This window comes from Monodelphis domestica, chromosome 3 (genome assembly GCF_027887165.1).
Source record: "Monodelphis domestica isolate mMonDom1 chromosome 3, mMonDom1.pri, whole genome shotgun sequence".
Lineage (NCBI taxonomy): Eukaryota > Metazoa > Chordata > Mammalia > Didelphimorphia > Didelphidae > Monodelphis > Monodelphis domestica.
The window spans coordinates 320,983,560-321,009,887 of NC_077229.1; the positions used below are offsets into that span (position 1 = coordinate 320,983,560).

At 34.7% G+C, this 26,328-nt stretch overlaps 1 protein-coding gene across 47 annotated transcripts in view; it reads right to left on the reverse strand.

Annotated features, from left to right (window-relative positions):
• The window catches only part of NCOA2 (nuclear receptor coactivator 2), a 442,178-nt gene that overhangs the window by 46,829 nt on the left and 369,021 nt on the right, over nucleotides 1-26,328 (reverse strand). For all 47 annotated transcript variants that reach the window (XM_056824070.1, XM_056824092.1, XM_056824067.1 and 44 more), the window contains 7 exons: nucleotides 23,023-23,126; nucleotides 18,006-18,183; nucleotides 14,120-14,308; nucleotides 11,705-11,806; nucleotides 11,477-11,620; nucleotides 8,195-8,342; nucleotides 5,139-6,408 (listed from right to left, as the gene is read on the reverse strand). In XM_056824070.1, the coding sequence (XP_056680048.1) occupies nucleotides 5,139-6,408; nucleotides 8,195-8,342; nucleotides 11,477-11,620; nucleotides 11,705-11,806; nucleotides 14,120-14,308; nucleotides 18,006-18,183; nucleotides 23,023-23,126 (2,135 nt within the window). The remainder of the gene's footprint in view (nucleotides 1-5,138; nucleotides 6,409-8,194; nucleotides 8,343-11,476; nucleotides 11,621-11,704; nucleotides 11,807-14,119; nucleotides 14,309-18,005; nucleotides 18,184-23,022; nucleotides 23,127-26,328) is intronic.

Here is a 26,328-nt window from a genome sequence, read left to right on the forward strand (position 1 = left end):
TTATAATTTGAAGGCAAAGTTAAGAAGTATAAGGATAATAGTGGTAGTTTTTATTTGGATAGTATAAATTTGGGTTAGTCAGATCAGGGAGGATTAATGTAGCCTGTAAAAAACAGAAGTGGTTCCTTGCAGAACACGGGAGTTTATTTGAGTGGATTTAGAAATCCTTTATTTATCCTTATATATTTCAATAAATATTTTATGTTTATAATAAGAGTCTCTTTAGTGTCCTTGTACCTGGCCCTTGTGAATTTTAAAATCTCCATCTTGCTTGGTCTAGCACCCAAATTTGTGCACATCCACACTACACGGGTATGTGCTAGTCAATGACAAATCAGAAATAAAGAACTGCCCACCTGGGCTGTCCTAAGCCAAGCTTGAGCCATCATTTGCACTTGTGAGGCTCAGGAAGTGAGGTAGGGAACAGCCTCTGGAATTCGCTCACTTCCTGTGGACAGGGCTAGGCGGCAGTTCGTGCTAGGAGTTTGAGCAGGGAGGAGGCCCACAGACAGATTTCCTTCAGATGGGTCAAGGACTCACTCTTCTCTACCTTGGCCTTCGGGCCTAAACTCCCTCTGGCTCTGCCAGAAGGTTGAGTTAACCTTTTATCCCTTTCCTCCTCTTTCCTTCTCCTTTTTTTTTATTCCCATTGTGATTAAACCACCATAAACTCCATTCTGACTTGAGTGTTTCATTTTAGGAATTTCATAGGTGAATTCCTTGGCGACCATAAATTAATATTATAACATCTTTAAAGGTGATTTTCACAATAACACCCTGAAGGGAAGTTCACACTTGAACTTGACTTCATCAATGAAGATGATACTTTTGATTACCTCTATTTAAAGTATCTAAACTGTTTGCACCTGATTGGCAAGTAAAAGTATCCAAACAGCTTTAAACAGTTTTGAACCTATATTAAACAGTTTTTCTATCTATATTTTGTGTAGTTTGCCATTATCATTAAAAAAAATTTTTTTATACCACAGACATTCACTAGCTGTGTGACTTTGGGCAAGTCACTTAAACTCCATTTGCCGAATCCAGTGGAGAAAGAAATGACAAATCACTACAGTATTTTTGCTAAGAAAACCCCATTAAGAGTCACAAAGAGTTGGACATGATGGAATGTAAAAGTTAAAATGGGACACAGCTAGAATAAAGCATATAAGAGAAGGGAACAGTGCAAAAAGAACGTGAGAAAAAGATCCAGAGTCTTAATCTGAGAGGGGAACTGTTGCCCTAACTTCCCTTGAGTAAGGTATACTTCAGTATTCAGGTCATTAATCACCACCATGTTGCCTACATTTGGCCATCATCCTTAATTTCTTCAACCACGTTGTCTTCCTCCTCCTCCTCCTCCTCCTCCTCTAGAATGTCAAATGCTTGTGGGCAGGGTTTGTTTATCTTCTTTATATCTGCATCTCCCCTAGTGCTTATGCCTAGCAGCACATAATGTTTCATAGGTGCTTTATTATTCATTCATACATTCAATTAAATCTAAGGTTAGTCACTTCTGGTGGGTAAATTTTCTTCCAAATTACCCTATTTTTAATTTTTAAAATTGCTTACAAATAAGTTGAAAATGAATAGGGGGATGAAGCAAGATCATTTGCTTTTTATATTCAAGTATTTCACTGTCTTTACTGTACATTCTAGTGAATGTGAACCTCAAAAGATTTAAAAGCCATTCTTGTCAACATGATTTTGCACTACAGTTCATCTGCTATTCTGCCAGTTCTCATTATTAACTTTCTGCTGAGTGTGATTGCTCCCATTCTAGCTATATTTAAGGGATTCAGAATATTAGCTGTGTAGAGAACTGTATTAACATCTAAGTTTAAGGATTAATCACAAAAAAAATTAGTATAATTTGGCTCAGTTTCTCTCCTGAAGGGTATGAAGGACTGGAAAACGATAGTTACCCCTTAGGAACAGCAGCAGCTGTCAAGACTTATTAGAATGAAAGAAATTAAAAAAACCTTAGAAAATGATTTGCTTTGAATGCTTATAACTGTGGGATGGTGCACAGCTCTAATAGCATGTTTGGCCTCTGCTTCCATGATTATTGCTTTCAATTCAAGAACTGCCTATGGCTTAAGATTCTGCTGACAAAGCAGAGTTACAAATCCCTGGGGCGGTGATTTAAGGTTATATTCAGACTATGATGTTTATACTATCTTTTCCCCACCCCACCCAGTATGGAATAAGAACACAATAATCTTATGCAAAGTAAATTCTAAAAACTATTGAACAGTTAAGTAATACATTTATGCTATAAGATAGCTATATGCCACTATAAAATTTCCTAGCCAATCAGAACTTAAGAAGCATTTGAAATAAGGGGCAATGTATAGGGATTAATGATCAGCAGGGAGAGTTTATGGTGCAGGGTGAAGTCTTGGATCATTAACCCCAACCAGTCATTAATTTCCAAGGAAATGCTCTATGCCAAGGTTGTTATTGTAGGGATAACCTTTTTTTTTTTTTAAAGAAAATCATTAAATGTTTTACTTTTTCCTGTGGTGTCATTATCCTCCAGTGTGGCAGGAAGACAATTTTGAATGACATCACTTTGGTTACTTTTTCAGGGAATACTTTTCAATACCATCAATTCAATTCCTTCCATTTATTTTTGCACTGGAATGTAGCATATTGATAATTCATGATGATATGATGATTTATTAATGGCCTACTTATCTTTTCTTTAAGTCTGAATCATCTAACACTTCTGACTGGTCCTTCTCTGAGTTTCCTGATACTTCTCTCTTAGTTCTTGGTCTCTCCTTATGATCATTCCTTCTCAAACTCTTGCTGAATCATCATCCATAGCATGCATTTTAACTACTGGTGTCCCCCTAAAGTTCTTTCTTGGTCTCCATCTCTCTTTAATAGACTTCATAGTTGATGATCTCATTAGCTCCCATAGGTTCAATTATCATCTCTATGGGGATGGATCTATATTCAGATGATAGGTTGATAGATCAATTTCTAGTGTTCTCCAGAGCTCCTCTCCTACATCACCAAAAATGCCAACTGGGATTTTTCCCAGTTGGGATATCTCACAGGTATGACAAATGCAAAATGTTCCAAACCCAGTTCAATTATCGCTTTCCTCACCCATTCCCTCTTCAAAAGCTTGCGTATTACATCACTGAAAGTAACACCGTCTTCCTACTTGCAATCTCTTGGGGATCCTTAATGCACTCAGTCTGAGTCATCCCTACATATCCAGTTTGCTAGATCTTAATTTTTCTATGTCTACAATGTTTTGGTTTCATAAACTTCTCTTTCTCTCTACTCACACAGCTTCCTTGCTCTAGTCATCTCTCACTTGTGGGAATTATAAATGCTCTTCCTAGCTCTATTTACCCATTACATATCTGCCAAAGTAATTTTCCCAAAAGGTAGATCTCACCTGATTGCAGTCCACTTCCTCTATTCTCAAATAAATTCTAGTGGCATCTCTAGGGTTTGGGGCATTTAATGCTCTTTGTAACCTGGCTTTAACCTATATTTTCAGTATTCTTAAATAATAGACCCTCAGAAAAGTACTCTACAATTTTGTCATATTAGTTTTCTTGCCATTTATCATTTATCCAGGAATGTTCCCTTTCTGTCTGAACCTTTGTAGGAGCAGTTCTATATGCCTGGAACGCTTGCCCTTTTCCTGAAGTCTCTGGTTTCAAGACAAAGCTTAGGTACAAACACCTGCTTTTCATTTCCTTCCATTCCCCCACAGAATGCTTTGCTCCCTGTTACTTTGTACCTTCTTTGTATGTGTTTTAGATAGATCTCTATGTGTAGAATGTTTCTCCCATTTGACTGTAAACACTTAGAACACTTAAAGAACAAAGATTGTTTCATTTTTGGCCTATTTACGCATGGCACAATACCTCGCACAGAGTAAGTACTCATTGCTTTGACTGAATGAACCTAAAATCGATACGGTAACCCCACAAAAATTTGAAAACCCCCTTAATTTTGACCATGAAAAATTGAGAAGATGAAATAATTTGTTCAGGTTGCTCCAGGTGAGACAGGTCTAGTATTTTTTTTCAAGATCATATGGGCTAACTTTAATAATTATTCACCCAAATGCCATTTGTGTTACTGTAGAGAAAGCATTTTAAAATTGAAAATAACATTTAGGACAAATATTTAAAAATCTTTGAAAAGCCTTACAACAAACTAGGAAGGTTTTTATAAAAATGTCTCTAATAAAAGTATAATTTCTCAAATTTATAAAGAACCAAGTCCAATTTAAAATATAAGCCATTCCCCAGTTGAAAAATTGTCAAAGATATGAACAAGCAATTTTCAGATAAAGAAATCAAAGCCATCAATAATCTTAAGAAAAATTGTTCTAAATCACTCTTGATTAGAGAAATTCAAATTAAAACAACGCTGAGGTACCACCTCACTCATATCAAATTGATCAATATGACAGTAAAAGCAAGTGGTAAATGTTGGAGGGGATTGGGCAAAATTGGGACACTAATGCATAGTTGGTGAACTTGTGAACTGATCCAAATATTCTGGATGACAATTTGGAACTATGCCCAAAGGGCTATAAAACTATGCATACTTTTTGATTAGGTAATGCCATTGCTGGGTCTGTATCACAGAGATAATAAAAAACTAGGAAAGGGCCAATTATACAAAAATAACAATAGTTGCTCTTTTTGTGGCATCAAAGAATTGGAAAGTGAGGAGATGGCCAACAATTGGGGAATGGCTGAACAAACTGTGGTACGTGTTGTTGATATAATACTATTGTGCAATAAGAAATGACAAGCAAGATTATTTCAGAAAAGGCTGTGAAGATCTGTGGGAATTAATGCAGAGTGAAATAATCAGAACTGGGAAAACATTATACACAGTAACAACCATATTAGATGATTATCTGCGGAAAACTTGGCTTATCTCAGCAATGCAATGATCTGGGACAATTCTGAAAGACTTATGATGGGGAATGCCATCCACCTCCTGAGAAAAAACTCTTGAAGTCGTCTTCCACATCAATGTATTTTTTGGCGATTTGGAGTATGCTCTTACAAAAATGACCGATATGGAAATGTGTTTTTCATGACAATAAAACATGAAAGGGGAAAAAAAAGAAAGAAGAAAAGTCTTACCTGTTCATTAGGCTCAAAAGTCATCTCTTCTTTCTCTGATTTCATAGCTATTAATTTTGTGCTACTGGCAGGATCTGTTTTACTGTCCAGTCGCTCTAGTTTTGGGGTTATTTCTGGTAAACCAATATCTTTAGTATCATCTTTGTCTAGCAAATAGCGAAGTAGTGCATTTTCTTTCTTCTTGGGGCTCACTGGTTCCTGTTTGATAGTCACCTCTGAACCAGGACCTGTGCTATTGGAATCCTGGTTCAGCTCTTTACCTGTGGCTTCTGCCGTAAGCTTTGCTAAGTCCACAGGAGAACTGCTGTCCTGCAAAAGTCTGTGCAAAATTTTATGCTTCTCCTTGAGTGAGGTTCCATGTGTTGATACAGAACCAGCCAAGCCACCTGTAGAGTCCTTATTAGTTTCTCCTAAGGAGCCTGACAAGGGTGAAGGCTCCATTTGATCAGACTTGGTGGTCAAGAGTTGCAAGAGCTTTGTCTGTCCTTTGCTGTCATGAAGTCTGTTCTGTCCATCAGACCTTTCACCACTAACGGCCTGGGGTATATTGGTATCACTGTTTTCTTTCTGTTCTCCAGAATGGCAGCTGCTCTCTGCTTGTCCAGTTGTACCTTCAGATGGCTCCCCATAGAGTCCAAAGCAATCTTTAGAGTCCAGGCTTCCCATCTTACTTAGTGGGGGAGGATTCATATTCACAGGGGAATTTTGCAAATTACCCATTTTTAGGTCAGGTGAAGCCAACGATGACCCTAAAGAGACTCCATGCCCCTCACTGAGAGCTTGTAGTGCATTTAGGGAACTGTTGGTATAACTATGGCTATTTCCTGTGCTGCTGCAAACGCCCACAGGTGAATGTAAGCTTCCTGCTGGGGAAAACTGACTGGGTGGGATTCGAGGACTTCCTGCCACTCCAGGGCTCATTCGATGCCTTGGTGAAAGCATAGAGTTTGGCTGTCCTGGATTCATGCCAGGGCTGCTTTGTGAGGGACTATTCATTTTGAGTGCATAGTTACTACCCTGAGGAGTCGATGCCTGCATGCTTGACACATGGTTCATTCCCCCTGAACCACCAAACCTGCCCACTGGCATGCCCATTTGTTCCTTTGGGCCATTTATGGCAAAATTTATATTGCTACTGATGGTCATGTCCTGACCTGGGTTCCCACTGCACATGGCCTGATGGGCAGGGCTGCTAGAGCTAATTGGGTTCAATGGCTTCCCCATAGCTTGTCCAGTTAGATCCTGATTCATTACACACACATTCTGTTCTCTGTATAATGAGGAAAGATACAACATATTAGTAGGAGAAAAAAATCTAGCAGGTTATTAATGATAATGTTTTTAAATGATTCATTTTTCCCTTTAAAAGATGAAATAATACTTTGGATGAAACCTATCTACAATAACCAACATGAGTGAACACATGCAGTTTGGGACAAATAGTTTTGTAGTAGAACCAATTACTATGTCTGCAGTTCAAGAACTTAAAGGGAATAAGGAACAGATAAAAAACCCATCTCTTTTAAATTGCACATTATATAAAATAGTCAAAAGTTTGCATACTTAACATTATACATTTCTCTCATTAAATAGGAAGTTATTAACAATAATTTTAAAATGACCCAAACAAGTATACATTTTACAATACAATGATACCTGGCTATTTGTCAGATATTCTCATTCCTCAAAATAGATATTCATTAGCCTTGAGATTTACTAATGTTTCACCATTTGGCTCATGATGAAAAGTAAATTTTAAAAACAAATAAAACCTTGGCCCTGAGCTGGTAGAAAACTTCCAAAGTCCAGGAGACAAAAAAGTTACTGAAAACATATCCAGAATGAGACTATGTTGTCAATAAGTCAATTTTAAACATTTACCTCCCTATATGAGTTAAAGCTTGAATGCAACTGACAGACAACATGGAGAGTGTGCTTCATAAGGAACAATTCATTTTGCCAGATTTCCCCTTAGATAGCTTTCAATCCTCTCCTACTTTCCTCACAAGCAGGTTTTCTAAGCTAGATGGTTTCTTAAGCTCCAAAGTTTTGGCAGTCTCTTTTTGAGTTACCAAATGTGTCCATCAATCCAAATGAAACACATTTCAAAAACTGTCAAACAATAGCTTTCATTTATGTGTGTGCAATTTAGTACATCTGTAATCATTTTGGGAGCTTTTAAGTTTTACATCAGATTTATTAACAGTTGGCAAAGGATTTCCTGATATTAATTTTTCCTAAATAAAAAACATGTAATTAAGAAAAATATAAACAGGATCTGTTAATTATAGCCACATTATATACCTTTTCAAAGCTTCCTGAAAAGCTCTATAACACATCAAAACAAACAAACAAACAAACAAACAAACAAACAAACAAACCAAGCCCCAAATAAAACTAAATAAGCTGGAACTTGAGTAATGTTATGGCTTTTAAAAGATTCTATATTAAGGGCTATTCTTTTGACTTTCACTTTAAACTATGATGTGTTTACATTCCTTTGGGTTAAAGGCCAATGCCATGAAAGGTCTTTTCTATGAATGCTAACTGGGAATTTGTTGGTTCAAGCATATAGAAAGTAGTATCATCACTGTCTGATTCATCTTGCCTGTTAACTGATTGTGAAATGGAGAAATTTCTTTCTCTAATTTAATGGGTACTCATGTCAGAGCAAAGTCAATTTCTGTGGGTCATGCTCCTTTAGGGGGATTAAAAGAACACTTTAATATTTCAAAAGACCCCCAATGTCATCACTATAGGCATTTCAAAATTGAAGGGGATGGAATTTCCTCAATATCTTAGTAAAGAATAAAATTAAGATTACAAATACGAAACAAATCTTGAAATTTAATTGAAGATTTACGGTAAAAAGAATTCCATGACAGCAAGTCCTGAAAGATATTCCTGATATAAATGAAATACTGAATTTTACTTTGTTAGGACATGGTGCTAATCAGCAGAAGTGTCTATTAAACTAGACAAGTACTAAGATGACCTTCTTTGCAATATCTCTCATTAACTTGGGAAGGAAGGGCAATTCTTAGAACAAAGATTACCTGTGAAGCATATGCAAGGATATTACAAGCTGAGGTTCATTAGTAGTCTGGGAACGAATGAGCTTGCTCTTCGTTTGGGCAGCAACGAGAGTGCCATCAGACAAGGAAAAACGGTAGATCTGACTGAATGCTAGTCCTTGTCTCAGCACTGTAAGCGAGCAAGCAAACAAGAAGTAGATTTAGAAAATGAAAAGAGAACATTACATTTGTGACATTAACATGCATCGCGAGTAGGAATTCTTTCATTCTTTATATTTGCTAGGTTGTAAGAACCTAGCATTGTGGCCAGGTACATAGGTGATAAATAACTACTAAATGATCAATATCAATACTTTAGAATTTGAGTTTTAAACTATGCAATTAAAACAGAATTTTAAAAATGAAATTTACTTATGATAACAAATGACAATATCTAGCATTCTAGAGGTTGCACAAAGAATGAAATAACTTTAGCTGGCCTATTTGGTAGTATAAGTCTATAGTTCTTGTGTTGTAAAAGAGGTTATAACTTTTCTATAAAATTTTATTTTTTAAAAACATCTATACTCTCTCACCCATGATAGAAACATAGGGGCTATGCATGGACCTAATCAGCAAAGAAACTTTGAATTACTGTACTTCCTAACTAGGCCAGTTTGTCTCTCCTTACATCCACTATTTACATCCCACACCTTGAGAATCACTATATGAATACAGAACTTGGTTCAGACACACCCAAAGGTTTGGTAAAGCTCATAAATTGAGAGATTCACCAGGTTCACCTTCTCCAGTACCCAATATTACAGTTATATTCCCCTAGCTTGACAGAAAATACCTTATCACAAAATTCTTTACAAAGTAAATAAAAGAATGTTTATATTTTAAAGCCTAAACATGCAAAATGTTTCCCCATTAATTTTCCATATTGAAAAATGTAAAATTTATGACTGTTGGATGCCTAGATTGAAAAAATTATTTTCTAGTCCCTAATTTTTGTTCTTTTGACCTTAGTTGTTCCAAGGTAAATAGTAATGTACCACTCTTTAAAAGGAATAGTAACAGGTATAGATACTACTATTTAAATATTCTTTTACATAGAATATTGAGCAACTTGTAGGACAGTACCTAACGACTTCATACAACAGTTTAGAGCAACGAAGTCCCTAAATACTGTATCTCATTGAGACTCTTAGAGAAATAGATGATAATTTATTTGAAAAAAAAAAACAAACAAGACCAATCTGAGAAATAACACAAAACAAGGTGGTTAAGAGAAGTGGGGTTTTGGATTGAAAGGTACTTTTTCTTAAAGTGTCATAGTTAAAGAAACCAAAAGTACAAATGTCAATCCTAAAATTATTTCAAGAAAGCTTCTTTATTAGCAGAGAGCTTTAAAAAATAATATTTAGCAGGATGATGAAAGCACTAGATAGAGTCTAAAAGTAAAAATAAGTATACACTATATTAATTTTTTTATTTTTAATAACTTTTTATTTAAATTTATTCTTCTGAAGATGTTCTTGTAGATATTTAATTTCTTACTTCCTCTTCCTCATCCACTACAAAAGTAGTACTCAACATTTGAAAAAATAGGAAGCTGTTACGAATTAAAAGATTTTGTTATCAATTGATCAATAAGCACTTCGGTCCCCACTCTATGCCATTAATTGGAGAAGGCAATGGGAAGCCACTCTAGTATCTATGCCAGGAAAATCCAAAAGCGGACACAAAGATTTAGGACATGATTGAAAACAACTGAACATATGCCAGGAACTATACTAGAAGCCAGAGAAAAATCAAGATAAAAGTGTTTTTTTTTTTGTTTGTTTTTAATCTCTGCCTTGTAGAAGAGTACATAAGCATAGAGGGCACTGGCAATGGCAAGTAAATTATCAAGACTGAAGAGTCTGCAAACTTTATTTATAAAGTACAACGACAAAATTTCTAGAGACTCAGCCAGTTTCAGGATTCTTTGTGACAAATTATAGTTACAGAGCCTATCCTATTCATCAAATTTATAAAAAAGGAAAAACAAAAGGATATTAAATTTTGACTTAAATATTAACAAAGAAGAGTTAAATGTTGTTTCTTTGAAGTTCACTATGCCCTTATAAAATATGTTGTTAAATTTAGACTAAAACACAAATATACTTGATAAAAAAGTATTTAAAGCTTAAAACCAGCATTTGCTAAAAAATTTTATATAACAGCCTTTGATTAAATTAAATTTAATTAAATTTAATTTTAAATGGATATAATTTATAAAATTATTGAGACAGTCTTATAGACAAGTAGATAGCCATCTACTTAAATATCTTTTGAAGTATACATATTTTGATGGTCATAATGATTATTCCTATGTCAAGAAGATTATTGGGTGCAGTGGATAGAGAACTGTGTCTGAAGTCAGGAAGACTTAAGTTGAAAGACAGTCACAGATACTTTCTAACTGGGTGACCCTGGGTAAGTCATGTAACTCCTGTATATCTCAGTTTCCTTAACTGTAAAATAAGGATAATAACAGCATTTAAACCACACAACTGCTGTAGAAATCAAATAAAATACTATTTGTAATGTACTTAGCACAAAATGAATGTTCAAGAAATGTTTATTTCCATCTTCTCACCATCTCCTCTACTTTGGTCTCAAAAAGATAAGAATGTTACATGAAACTAATTATGTTATAAAAATTTCAGAAATGGAAGTGGAGATGACTTAAAAAGCTTTTGTGTATCCTTTGTTAGTAATAAAACTGGACTAAAATATGGTTTGATCCTATGCTTCAGAATCACAATTACTGGCCTCTTGTTTTGTCAGTTTAACTAATTTTATTTTTAATATTAACTAATTTACTAATAAAATATTAACTAATTTGCATTTCTAGATTTTTCTCATGGTGCACTTAAAAAGATTATTTTACTAATATGTTTGCCCTGCCTCCTTTTCTCTGTCTCATCAATGAATTACCATCGTGTCCTCTGACTTTTCTGCATAATAGGATTCCAATTATTTTCCTTTCCTTCCCTGATGCTACCCAACTGATAACCAACCACGACCGGATAACTGTATCTTACTTATTGTATTTTCTGTTAATTCTTGTGACCCAAGTTTTTTTGGGTTATTTTGATCATCATGCTCAAATATAAATTATGGAGAACAATCAGGAGTCATGAATTCCACTTTAGAAACCGTTATTTGTGAAAGAGTTCTCTCTCCTTGGTGATCTCACTAAAAGTAAAAATTAAACAAAACAAAACAAAAAACCCTCCTGTCAAATCAAAGATTTAATTTAAAGAGGCTTACCTTCATGATGATGCCTCTTGGCATAGGATACAGATTCTCCTTCATGCTGGGCATGAAACTTCTGAATACATCTTCTTACCAAATCCTCCCAGCCTGGTTTCATCGCTGCACGCATGGTACTAGTATCCAGTGAAGTGATCTTGCCTACACATGAACATATTGGGTGTCATTGATACAAACCCCTAAGAGAAAACAATTGTTCTAAAACTATGCATCATAATTACATACCTTGGAGATCTTGGCGAGTAGTAAAGCTTTCTGATGAGGGAAGAACAGGTCTTTCCTTCATTGGGACTCTTCTTGCCACACATATCAAGCAGGAGTGCAAATCTTGGATCAAAGAAATTTATGGTTGAAATGTCAGTGTGTGTGTATTTTTTTTAATGTGAGCCAGATAAAAATAAATACACTAATGAAAAAACAACTATCTAAAACAGTGAAGGAAAAAGTGATGAAACCCTTATCATTTTTATTTACTAATTTCCTCACCATCCAAAAGTACCAAATTAAGATGTGATTGAGAAAATTGGGGAGGCAATAAATGACACAGCCCAGAGTGGGAGATAATGTGCTATGTTAAATGTCTTTCATTAATGTATGGATAGCAAGAGAGAGTAATAATTTCTTTTAAAGGAAATAGTTTTTTTTTCTTATTTTTACTGGTTAATCAAAATATTCAATGTTATTTTGGACAAAAAACTACTTTTATATCCCTATGTGCTATTTGGCTTAGCTAAACTTCAATGTTTTATAAAGTAGGGAATTAAAAATAATCTATTCCTTTCTACACTGTAAAATGACTAGAACACAAATGATCATAAATAAGTCTAATTAATTATGCAACACTTAGGCTACTTCCAGGTAAGCATGGCGGCAGTCTAGCCGCAAGACTCTTCCTCTCTTCAGCACCCACCGATATAGACTACCTCAAAAGACCAAAAAACCCAAATCCATAAGAACGAAGGGACTCTACGGTAGGCCACAGCATTGAAGGTACATGAGATTTGGGCATTTCCACACTATAAGGGGGTGAGAAAAAGCTCCCACCAAAACTGAGAGCTGATCTCCCCTCCTCCACCCTACCAACAGAGCCAGCGCAAATCGGCCAGTGAGCAAAGGGCACCTCCAGGTCCTTGGGAGCTGACTAAGGCCACCAAAGACCTACTCCTGAGAGCAGCTACACCTGAAACCCCAGCAGGCTGAAGAGCACAGACCATGGGTGCTCGCAGGAAGAATAATTATGCAACATTTACAATACTGTAATATATCTTTCTTGGATCAAGAATTTGTAATCTGGAGTGCGTGAACTTTTTTTTTCCTTTAATATACTGATAATCATATATTAATAGAATTTGATTTCTATTATCATCTTAAATTTAAATAAATGCATTTAAATACATTATTATTAGTAAAGTTTCCATGGGTTTCATTAGACTTCAAGAAGGGTCTATGACATGAAAAAGTTAAAAAATTCAGAAATGGAGGAATTTTTGTTTCTCAGGAGTTTCAGCAAGGAAATATTTATATTTCAAACATCAATTAAAATCATTTGGTCTGTTGCCATTCTATAATTACAATAAGGGAAAAGTAATGATTAGTTTACAACTACATTGAATAGGAAGAAATCATCTTCAATGTAATTAATTTTAAAAATAGTATAAAATCAAATTTCCATTTTTCCTATTTTTTCCAGCTGAAATATTTTTCCTTCTTACATATCTATAATTCAGTTTCACTTATAAACATATTATTAAAATGATTTTAAAATATTTTCAAAGGGTTATATAGCAAAATTTCATTTTTATGCTGCAATGTAGACTAGAAGAAAAAGGAAAATGAGAAAATCCTCATTATATTTTATTAAAATAGATTGTATAATTATCCTAAAATCCAAGGCTTAAGATCTTTTAAACCAATTTAGGAAAAAAGAAAATCACCAACACCTGGAATCAAGAAAGTGGGTTTTCAGTAGAAGAAGCCATAAGGATGCCTACAGAAATCACACACTACCATTAAGACACCCAGAGTAAATGTTGGGATATAATGAACTGAACTGAACCTATCATTTATTCTGAATGTAAATTCTTATGCCAAAGTGGAGTGCTCCCTAATTGGCATTTTGTCACTGGACCTATCAATTATTTTTCCCCTTCTTACCCCCAAATTGTCACAATTCTCTCTATGTAAGGTGCAATATTTTATATACCTCTTGTAAGAGGATTTTTAAATGTATAGGCTTCCTATGTAGAATGATTCTTTGAGGAAGACCTGACATATTAATCTCCTAAAGAATCAGAGGGGTAGGAATTGTGAGAGGGAAGTTTATCCCGTCATTGCTGGGGTTTTGGAGGTGACTTCTGCCTGATTACATGTGCAAATCTGAGCCTGAATTTGACTTTGATAAAAAAGGATTAAGCAGGAAGTTCATACTCTCTGTCTGCAAAGGAACTTCCCTGCTGGGTGAGGGTGTTGCTAAAAGATCAACACCTCTCTTTTCTTTTACCTATCCAAGTAATCCTAATAAACTATTAAAATCTAAGGAATAGAGTCCTAATTTAATTAAAACATATTATCAACAAACTACTGGGATGTAAAAGCAATATAACATAAAATAAACATTTAACTATTATCTCGCTGCCTTACCTTCCCCTTCTTCCTTGATGGACTTTGGTTGAGAAACAGCAAAGCACTGCATAGTTTCATATTTCTGATGTGCTTCTTGGCTATCATGACTTTCTTCTTCAGAATCAGTGAGAGGTTTTACTAGCATTCGACAATTAAAAGTATGGCTGTTCCGCCTAGGAGCTTCATTAGACCAAGGTCCCCCATTAACTATCAAGAACAAAACAAACAAAAAAAAAAACCACCAGCATCTTAAAAGAAGATAACATCGGGTTCACAAACATTCAATTATTTAATTAGTAGAATAAATATTAAGTAAATATAAATTAACAAAGACATCGTACTTTCAAAATATTTACTAATACCTTTCCTCCTGCCCACTATTTTAATCAAGATGAGCATTTTTAAGTATGTGGAAGCTGAAAAAAGCCAAAACATGTTTTTGAGTTTGTTTCCAATTCTTCATATCTTAATTCTCATATCAGTACTCTGTTACTTCTTAAGATTCCTACAATAGCTTCCTATTTTATGTCTTTGGATCTGGGCCATCCCTTACTGCTCCAATGTATCTTATAGATAAAGGCGAGACAAATTTTCCTAAACAATATTGTGCCATCCCTCTGCTCAAGAACTATTGCAGGAAACATTCATTCATGGAATTTGGATTTGGTACAGGAGGAACTAATGTTAGTTTCTGAAATAGAGCAAAGGAAAGTCATTTTCTTTCCACTGCCTAGTAAAAAGGCACCAGTAAGTACAGTCTCCCATGATCTCCTTCCATATGCATTTGAGCATTTATTCCTTTGCTTCTATTAGGTCCCATCTAAAATGCTTTCTCTTACTCATTCAAGTTATAATCCCCTTTCTCTTCTCTGAACATATATAAAAATTTTATTATCCGCACCAAATGATTTAACATTTGCTCTTCAATTTTTTTTTCAGGTACTCGTGTCCCAAAATTCTAGAAAAGTCTGGACACAGAGTAATTATGCAACAATGAACAATATGTTCAGCACACTGAACAAATATTATATACTTCATAGTTCTCACATAAATATTATATTTAAAGTTACACACACACAAATAATTTCAAAACTCATTTTGATTTTGCTTTCAAACTTTCAAAGTAGGAGTATCTACATAGGTTATAGAATTTTTCCAAAATCACATAGCTAATTGGCTGACCTAGACCTAGAATCTAGGCTTCCTTATGGTTAGTCTTGTGCATCTGTCACTACTTTTTTCTCTAAGAAACATAAAGATCAGCAAGACAATGAGAACCTACAATTAACCTAGAAAAAAAATCACAATAAACCTAGGGGTAAAGAAAAACACATTCAGATCATTTGCTACAAAACAGTGTGAGGTGAACCAAATATTAAAACCATTGCTACTCTGTGTGTGTGTGTGTGTGTGTGTGTGTGTGTGTGTGTTTTATTTTTAACCTTTACCTTCAGTTTGAAGGCAGAAGAGCAGTAAGGGCTAGACAATGGGGATTACACAGCTAGGAAGTATCTGAACCTAGATTTGAACCCAAAACCTCCTGTCTCTAGGCTTAGCTCTCTATATTTTGAGCCACCAGCACCACCCTACACCGCCCCACATTGTTACTGTTTTAAGGACAAATAGAAAAGGAAACAAAGCTGGAGGAAGATCATGAATAAATACCAAGTTAAGCAAGGGGAAATTATTTTTAATATGCATGAGGAACCATTTCCATTGTTCTCTATGTAGATATCTGTCAAGTTCTTGTCATGATGAACACTGAAGAACTTATGTACATATTAAAAGTTATAGAGATCAGAGAAGAATTCTGGAGAACCCAGAACATTACTGAAGAATTAAAAAGCAAGATTTTTAACTGAGGAGGGCTTTTATTCTTTTGAGGGAATTTAGTAGGGAAGTAGTAAGAGAGATGTCAAACATGAAGGAACTGAGGGCAGGTAGGTGACTCAATGGATGGATAGCTAGGCCTAGAAATAGGATATCCTCCATTCAAATATAGCATCAGATACTTCTTCACTGTTTGACCCAGGGTAAGTCACTTAACCCTAATTATCTAGCCCTTATCTCTCTTTTGCCTCAGAACTGGTATTTAGTATTGACTCTAAAAAAGTAAGGTGTTTTTCTTAAAGGGGCTGTGAGGACACTGTAGTAGCAGTGTTGAAAATAAAAAACAAGCCACAAGTCAAAGAGATTTGCAATTTTATAAATAACCATATTCTGCTATATGAACTTTTTAAAAAGAGAGAGATAAGAAGAATAGCAGCAAAGAAATATTAAAATTGAGTTAGGGGGCAGGATGAGTGGATTGAGAGCCAGGCCCAGAGATGGGAGATCTTGTATTCAAATCTCTCCTCAGACACTTTCTAGCTGTGTGACCCTGGGCAAGTCACTTTACCCCTATTGCCTAGCCCTTTTCACTCTTCTGGCTTAGAATCAAATTGAATCAATACACAGTACTGATTCTAAGGCAGAAGGTAAAGATTAAAAAAAAAAAGTGAATTAATGGACTTAAGTCCTGTGATAAATTCAAGAAATAATTGTGCATACCTGAAACTACTACTTATTAGAAACCAGTGAGCTTAAATCCCTATTCAATTATTAAGAGATAACAGAATTTCATTGAAATGCATATAATATATATATACATATATATATATATATATAATATTTATTTCAGTCACAATGAACAAAGGGTTATGATATAGAAATGGTAATAAATGGGTATTTTCTTTGATTATACTATAGCTACCAAAGAGATGAAATTATATAAACAGCTTAAAAAAAAAACCCAAACAACAAAATAGCAGTATTTGATAACTCGGGAATCTTGATCTTATTCTGTCCTAAAATAGGCACTACTTTTGAATCTGTAAGTTTCTATCATCAATAGTCTAGGTGAAAAGGGAAAAAAAAATTTGTAATTTGGACTACTAAATCTTGTCATTTTGCAGCCATGCTATGTAGCATCTACTTTTAAATATAGCTTTATGTTATCATGTATCTATTGAACAGCAGGCCAGAAAGAACAGTAGGATGAATCACAAAATTCGATGAATGAATTGAGGCAAATAAGGTGAAATATGGGGTGCCCGAAAAGAACTAAGGAAGCTAAGATCATGAAGTTTGCTTAAGATTATAGAGTTTATGGTAAATTAACATGCACTGCCTCTTTAGATCCTACTTAAAAAAAAAAACCCATAGTTTTAGCTCTGAGCCCAAACCTCTCTGATGACTTTTAAGAGTAGAAAAAAGGCAGGCAGAAAATGTACCATTGGCTACTAAACTTGAAGGGATAAGGTATTTGATGATAAAATAAAATTTGATGATGAAAATAAACCCATTATTTCCCTGATGATATATAGAGGAATACATTGTAATCAATTCCCTGATGATATATAGAGGAATACATTGTAATCATATTAAAAATGCATTGAATTCTCAATTAAGTTGTTGTTGTTCAGTCATATCAACCTATATGTACCCTCATGGACCTTCTTCATTGGGTTTTCTTGGCAAATATGCTGGAAGAGTTTAGCATTTTCTTCTCTGGTATGTCCCCATTTTATAGATGAGGAACTGAGGGAAATAGGGTAAGCCAGGATCACAAAGCTATTAAGTACCTAAGACTAGATTTGAACTAAGATCTTCCTAACACCAGGCCTGCTGTTGAATTTATTCTTTTTATCACCTGCCTACCCCAATTGAAGCATAAGTATTAAATTACAATATGTGGCACATGCTTGGAGAATTTTTAAGACCAAAAGAATATACTTTAAATGCAATCATTTCTGAGATTATTCTTTTAAAAATTACATTGTAAATATTTCTATTAAACTTGAGTCAACAAAGAACATGGGGGTGGGGAGGGGTGTGTGTGTGTGTACGAAGAGATAGACTTTACCTAAAGACTTTGGTAGCAGGTTTTTGACAAACTCCGCGTGGTCCCCTACATGCAGGATGCTATATACACTTGTGTTCATCAGCTCTTCTTGGTTATACCTTAGGTATTGTGTCACATTTTCAGAAACAAATACCACATTACCTTCCAGGTTCACTACGAAGAAGAAGCCATCAAGAGCCTATAGGAGAAAAAACAATTTTTTTAAAAAGCACTGTAAACACACATGCATTGTTAAGAAATGTACAATTGTTGGCTCTTATTATTAAGTTCAATATACAATGCACACTTTCATACAAGAGGGAGCACATTTACTTTAGTCATAGTAATGCACCTAAGGATGATATTAGAAAATAAGTATTGTTTTATTAGTTTGGGGATAAGAAGTAAAGTGGCTGGCTTGAGAAAAGAATTAGTTTGAAGCAGAACTGAGAGAGCGTGTTAATTTCAGATGTGATAGTTATAACCATTTTTCTATGTCAATTACTCTCTCTGGCAGTTGGCAAAGACACACTCTCAGGGCTGGAGGAGGTATCATCTTTGTTTCTCTGTCTGTCTGTCTGAGGGAAAGATCTGAAAGTGCTCAGTGTTTTCCTTTCCCAATTTGGGAGGATTAATGTAGGCTGTGAAACACAGGAGAAGCAGTTCCTTGTGGAACCTGGGAGTTTATTTGGGTGGATTTAGAAATCCTTTATTTACCCTTATAATTTTCAATAAATATGTTTATAATAAGAATCTCTTTAGCGTCCTTGTGCCTTACCTGACCCTGAAGGGACGTTCACATTTGAACACCACTTCATCACTGAAGATGATACTTTTGATTACTTCTATCGTAAGTATCTGAACAGTTTGAACCTGATTCGCAAGTTAAACATTTTGAAAAGTTTTGAAATTATGTTTTGAACAGTTTTTCCATCTAAATATTTTATTTTATGTAGCTCACCGTGATTTTTTTTTATTTTTACAACCCCCAATTTTCATTAAAGTGTATGGAACCAATTCATACATTTTTACATACTGAAATATACAGCACCTAAAGAAAATGCTAGTAATACTATATGAAAAGAATCATAAATGGTGTCCACGTAGACTTTATATCAAGTTTGCAGGTATGGTTCGATATTAGAAAAACTATAAGAATAATTGACTATATTAATAATAGAACTAATGGAAACCCGATTATTATCTGAATAGATGCAGAAAAATCTTGTCAAAATAAAAAAACTCATTCCTATTAAAAACACTAGAGAACATTGGAATAAATGGAAAATGCCTTAAAATGATAAACAGTATCTACTTGTAACCATTAGCAAACATTATCCTTAATGGAGATAAACTAGAAGCTTTCCCAAAAAGATCAGGAGTGAAGAAGGATACCCATTACCACCACTATTACTCAATATTGCACTAGAAATGCTAGTTATAGTGATAAGTGAAGAAATTGAAGGAATTAGAATAAGCAATGAGGAAATAAACTTATCACTTGATACAGAAGGTATGATGGCATACTTAGAACCCTAGAGAATAATAGAATAGAAACAAAGAAATATACAGATTTCATTTCAATAAAACTGTACGAAAGTAAAAGAAGAATGAACTGAGGCCATCCTTATTCTGGGCTACTTGATTAAAATTAATGTTCCCAATTTTCCACAAAATGATGTCAGTTAAATATTCATATGTATTGGATTTGAAAAGAGATTCATGTATTTCAGAAAACAACTTGTAATTCATCTCTTTCCAAACCAATAAGATACAAAGTTATAGCCGTCATATGCTCCGCAGTTTGAAACAAAAGTAAGTTAATTAGCATTATAGCTTAAAGTTTCTTAGTTAAACATATTCTTAGCTTTATGATAAAAAGTGGTTTGAAAACATACTATATCTAGAAGGGAATGTATTTGTTTCTAAAAACTTGTACCATCTCTCTCTCTCTCTCTCTCTCTCTCTCTCTCTCTCTCTCTCTCTCTCTCTCTCTCTCTCTCTCTCTCTCTCTCTCTCTCTCTCTCTCTCGCATTGGTGCATTGAGTTACAGTAAACTACTGAACATGGGTAATTGTGAACAAGTGATGACCAGCATTGTCTAGACCAGGCATGAATCTCATAATTGTGTTCCCCAAGGAACTGAGAAGATATGTCTTAACACTCCATATGACTGAGTAAACCCATGGAGAGATGGCATTTAGGAAAATAGTAGTGGCAATTCTCCTTGCTATACACTTTTGAAAGTGTGTTTTGCTTCTTACCGGTTTTTCCTGTGGTTTTTAAAAAACAGAAACTTTTATTTCCTGAAACAATATGTGTTTTTAAAAGTCCACTAAGAAAATCTCCTAAGAAAAAAGGTTGATATTCAGTTTTGTTGCTTTGCAACAATGATGCTAATGATGCAAGCATGATTGTGCATCTATGCCTGGGAATATCTCACCACAAATAAGTTGTTTTTCAGTTCAATTTATGACATATGAACAAAGATAATGATTGAATTTTAAACCATAGGAGTCAAGCATTAGCTTTTACTACTCTGCAGGGAACTCCTGCAACACAAGGTGCCTGTTGAAATTCTCAAGTTACTATTATGAAATAACAACAACAAAAGGTCTGGTTTGATTTTTTATGATATTGAAAATGGCAATTTGGAAATCTGATTTATGTAATTCATGAGCTGAACTCTCATAGGACTTGACTTAAAAGCCTACCTACTATTTTGAAACAGCAATACTTGAGACCACTGACAGTTTATATAGATGGTGTATTTAATAAAAAAGATAATCTGTGACAACTATTACTGGTTGTGGTAATGGATACTCTGGCAGTGACTAGAAAGCTACTAAGGGGAACCTTCAGGAATGCCTATTGGTTATGGAGATAGATGAGAGTTTATTACAATGGTGTGAGCAAGAACATAAAGTTACGAACCTGAGAGTGGAAAGATAGTAGTGTCCTTGGTCGAAAAGATAATGAATCTGTTTTGTATACAGAAGTTTAAGGGGTCATTCAGTTTGAAATATCAAAACATGTTTGGCAATGGCCCCTTCTGAGGCTGGAAAGGTTTTTCATTTGTTTAAATAATGTGGTAAACAATAAACTACCCTCTCAAAAAACAAACACCCCCCCCCCCAAAACAAAACCTGAAACATAAACAGCATTAGCATCTCCTAGGCCCATATTAAAAAGCAGCAATGTGGGGATTAAGTAAGAAGGTGAAGGAGACTTTACTCATGCATTGCTTTTGATGGCCAGGGAAAGGAGATTCAAGTATTCCAAATTTTGGCCACTTCCTGGAAATCTCTGTCAATCTCTGACAATCTCTGTCAATCTCTGTCAATCTCTGTCAATCTCTCTCTCTCTCTCTCTCTCTCTCTCTCTCTCTCTCTCTCTCTCTCTCTCTCTCTCTCTCTCTCTCTCTCTCTCTCTCTCTCTTTCCTTGTGGACTCTAGACCAAATTGTGGCTATGATCTTGGGGAAAAAAAGTCTGTGAGTCTGAATAGTTTAGGAGACCAGATAAGATATTCAAGTTGTTTTTACCTCAAAAAATGCCTGATTTTGTTAACAAAAAAAAATACATTAAATCTATTTAATTGTTAAAAATGAATATCTTTTTATAAACAGACTGGGAAAATATGGGTATGGTAGAACATCAAATGAATCAACAATCTATGTTTTGTTTTTTTGAGTATTTTTTTTTGAGTATTGACATAATTTGTTCATCCAAATGGCTATTTGTAAAATGAATATATCTGGTCTTCTGTTTCAGAAATGCTCACATTTTTTTCATCACCTCAGGCATGGCCTATATTTTAAGTGGACTTTAATGTTGGAACAGGTAACTCTAAGTTACTAGAAGACTAAGTAAAAGTGAAAGCTTATAGTGAAAGCTTATATTTTAGGATTAACTGAAAAACAGTGTAGGATCAGGTAATTGGGACCAAATACTACTTTGATTAATTCTTATCTAAGAAGGGTTTTTTTTTTGGTGTTCATTATTTCATTCTTTACTTTTATGATTTATACATAAGTTAAAATTTTGGGAAGTATACATGAATATAAAACTTTGCTTTAATTAGGCTTTAATACTTTTTTCCCTCCACATAGTATATCCTTAGGAATATAACCAAAACTACATAAAATGCAAGACTATTAGATAAAACTTTCATCAAAATACACTCTATTACAGTAGTTAATGTAGAGTCATCACAAAGAAGGAATTCCAAAATAAATGTTAAATTGATGTTTCTATGAAAACCAAACACTCTACGTCATATGCCATAGCAGGAGTCAAAAAATAAAAGCAACAAAACACCAAGCCACACATCTATAATTCAGTGCTTTTACTACTGTGGTGTCTGTCAATGCCTGTTACTTTTAGTTTAGGTTTTTGGAGAAATGGTGAGGGGAATTTTGGATGGGAAGCTACAATTGTTAACTCAGGAATGTAGTGAAATGTGAAAAAGCACTCAACAAACACAGACAAGCATTCACATCTCATTTGAAACTTAAGTCTTAGTTAGCAGTCAGTATATGTTAGAGGCATCCCTTCAGGACAGCACTCTGTTCAGTATACCAGCTGTTCTTGAAGTTCTTTAACTATAAATAGTCCATGAGGCCAGAAATATTCATAATATTCTTTAAATGTTTTAATTTTATTATGGTAGATATTAATAAGCACAGCCAACATTAATATAAGCCCTCTGACAATTCCTCAATGATTTGTAAGACTATCAAAAACTATCTAAGAAACTAAATCCAAAAAGGTTTTGAGAAGTACTAGACATACTGCTCTTCAATTTACTTAACAAGAACAAGAACAAGAACAACAACAACAACAAAATCATCTTTTTAACAGACTTATCTAATATTAAGAAATAGGCCAGAGCCAAAGGGTTCAAAAGTACAAAGTTCTTACTAAATAAAAGAAAGTTAAACATGTACATTTTACTTCAATTCTTCTATTCAAGAAGTTATATTTACCAACATTACCTTCAAGTTAATAAAGACAAGATACAAATTTGTATATTTTTACCTCAAGCATCATTGGTCCAAGTGCATCCTTGTCAATAACACTTTGACCTGTAGACGAGACATCTGATTTCTGTACTTCATCTACATTGGCAGCTGCTGCTTTCTCTGTAACAAACATAAGAGAATTAAATGGCAATGTTCTTTCAAGGATAAAATGACACAGGATATTTTATTGTAAGATTTTCAAGTCTCTAGTGCATTCAGACAGTTATAAAAATGGACATAATCACTAACACTAAACTGGGACAAGTGAGTTAGAAGTGGAGCTAGTACATTAACTTTTCGCCTATGGTCTATGGTCCTTAAATTCCATTTTAGACCACAGATAAAATAAGTTTAGAAGTTTCAACCTAGTTAGTTCCTCCTAGGAATCTTTTTAGATTGCAAAAACATTCTGCCATAATTAGTCATTACTCAAGAGACACCTAAACTGGAGATGTACTGCTTAGAAGGGAATAGGTACTATGGAAGGTCATATTTAAAAGGCAAGCAAGTGCTACACACCTCAGTTTCTATTGTAATTTAGGAATGATAAATGACCTGTACAGAATTTACATACTAGTAGTTATTTGAAGATGCAAATCTGCATGAAGATGTTCCTTTCATAAGAAAGGAAGACTATATATGCAAACATTTATGTACAAAAATATATCTCACTCAACAGGAAAATAGAATAGAGGGGAATAAGTTAGAGGATATTTTGAGGAATAGATATCAAAATGAACTCTACATATGTGTAAATATTAATAGTTCCTTTTTGAAGCAGCAAAGAATAGGAATGTGAGGGGGTGCCCATAAGTTAGGGAATAGAAGAACAAGTTGCAATATGTAAATGTGATATTATTATGTTGTAAGGAATTAAAAAGAATATGGTTTCAGAGATACCTGGGAAGATATATGAACAGACAAGAGTGAAGTGAACTGAACCAGGAAACAATTAATACAATGACAACAATATAATGAAGACAAACAACTGGCACAATTCTTGAGGAATATTGACGAATTATGCTATCAACCTCCAGAGAAAGGTGTGAAGGACTCAAGGGTGCAGAATGATAGTTGCCCACTTAATGCTGAAATTTGTTTTGCTTGACTATATGTGATTCTTACTGGTAGTTATTTCTTTTGTTCTCAATTGAAGGAGAACAGGGTTTGAATGGGACAAAGAGAAGATTATTTTCCCTTTAAACTCTAATATCAATATTCAGATATATCCATATCTATATAATTGGAAAGCACCCACACTCACATGCATGTTTATCATCTGAAATCTGTATGCTGCTAAGTAACAATTTTAAAGTTCGATAGATGGGGTTTTCCCCCCAAGTCTTTAAAAACGTTCAAAATACTGAAGTAAACTTAATTCCCAAAATTCATATTAATGTATATTAAATAATTGGTAAATATCCCCTTCAAAAGTGATGAAACTAGCTCCAAAGAGATGATCTTTTGTTTAATAAAATTGTATGAAGAAACAAGTTTTCACAAATAAGACATGAGGAGTTTGCTTGCTAGAAGGGACAGAAAATGGGCTTCTGGATTGATAAATAAGGGATAAATCATCTAACAAAGGATGAAAAGCAACATTTCTTTTGTATGTAAAATGTATGACAGCTAAAAGAGAGGTATTTTTTCCCCCTCTGCAGTAAAAACTTACAAAAAAATCAAGTGTCAAGAAAAAGTTTTAAGAGATGCCAAATGTTAACAGGATTTGTTTATGGCTTGAGAAAGGGATAAGGTTTATAGGGCATCATGATTGTTGGTCTAATTTGCATATAACTATGTTTTCTGTTTTTAAAAGTCTGTGGTTAAAATTTTAAAAATGGCAAAGCAAGTAACTGCTCAGAGACAAGGATCAAATAAAAACTGACTGATTTATACCTAACTGAAAAAGGAAATACTGGAGATTTTTGTTTAAAGGCATAAAGCAAAGGTGAAGCATTGAATATCAGGAGCCTCTTATTTGAATTACTGAGAGTTAAGAAGATGCTGGATGGAGTGAGAATAAACAACTGAGGAAGAATTAATAAGGGATGATGGAAGTGAGGAAAGCCAGTAGCCACAGGTGTATTATAAAGCCCAAGTGCCCTGAGATTTAAACTGATAGGTAGTGCCTTTCAGAAGGGCTTCTCATCCTTTGCTACCTTCTCTGGCATGTGACAGAAAAGCAGAGGAGTGATGGTCTCAGCTAGAGAGCAGGGCTGACAGATAACTGGCAGAATGATACAAAATCCTCCTAAAATGAAAACCAGGCTTGAGCTAGTTTCTATTGACCCATAGAGAGCCAGCCAACTGAGCTTTGAACTCATGTTTATATGTAAAGCCAATACAGGACTACCCCAGACCTCGTGTGAGTTTAAAAAACAGGTGTGATAAATTTAAGAACAGAAGAAAAGATAATTTGCCAACTATGAAAGAAGTAAGGACCACCAGTCAACAGCAAAAATGGTTCTGTGTGCTGCAGCTATCCTAAAGTGGGCAAATGACATCAAGGTCTACAGGCTACAGGTAAATTCCCCTTACTCAGGTGCCACCCATCCAAATTTCTCTATGCCCACTCTTGCCCACAAAGCCAAGTGCATTGGTAGGAAAATGTAACCTTGGTTTACATGTGGGTTTAAAGCTTTTGTCTTTAAGCTGATTTGATCATTATTGCTTTTGCCTGTAAATGCTTATGTTTTAATGTAATGATGTTATCCTTAATAGGAACACCTAAGCTGGAGAGTAGGGAAAGATATTTCCCCACAAGAAGGGAATCCTGAGAGAACCTAAGTGTTGTGGTGTGGTGAAAGAGCTTCTGAGAACCCAGACCTACTAGGGTAAAAAAGGCAACAATGCAGAGAAGGGAGGGGATGGAGTGATATGCATAAGGAAAGAGCAATAAAGCTGTAAAATTGTAAAATGGGTAAATGTAAGTAATGCACAATATGACTGAAAAGGTAAAACCACAAACCAGTTTGCAAAAGATAATAAATGCCAAATTGACAGTTCTTCTGACACCGGAAGTAATAGGGAGGCATGATCAGATCTCCTCTTTAAGAAAATCATCTTGTGAACTTAATGACTGAATCAATTTATTAAGCAGAAGAGACTTGAGGCAGTGAAGCCAATTAGGTGAGACTGACCTAGGTCAGGCCTGACCTAGAGTGATAGTTGTATACTTGGAGAGGAGACACACGAGAGATGCCATAGAAGTAAAAAACAGCATCTGGCAATTGACTGGAAATGTGGAGTGTGGGAGAATGGGGAGTTTAAGATGGCTTAAGTTCTGAAAAGGAATGATTGATGTTTTTGACATGAATAAGGT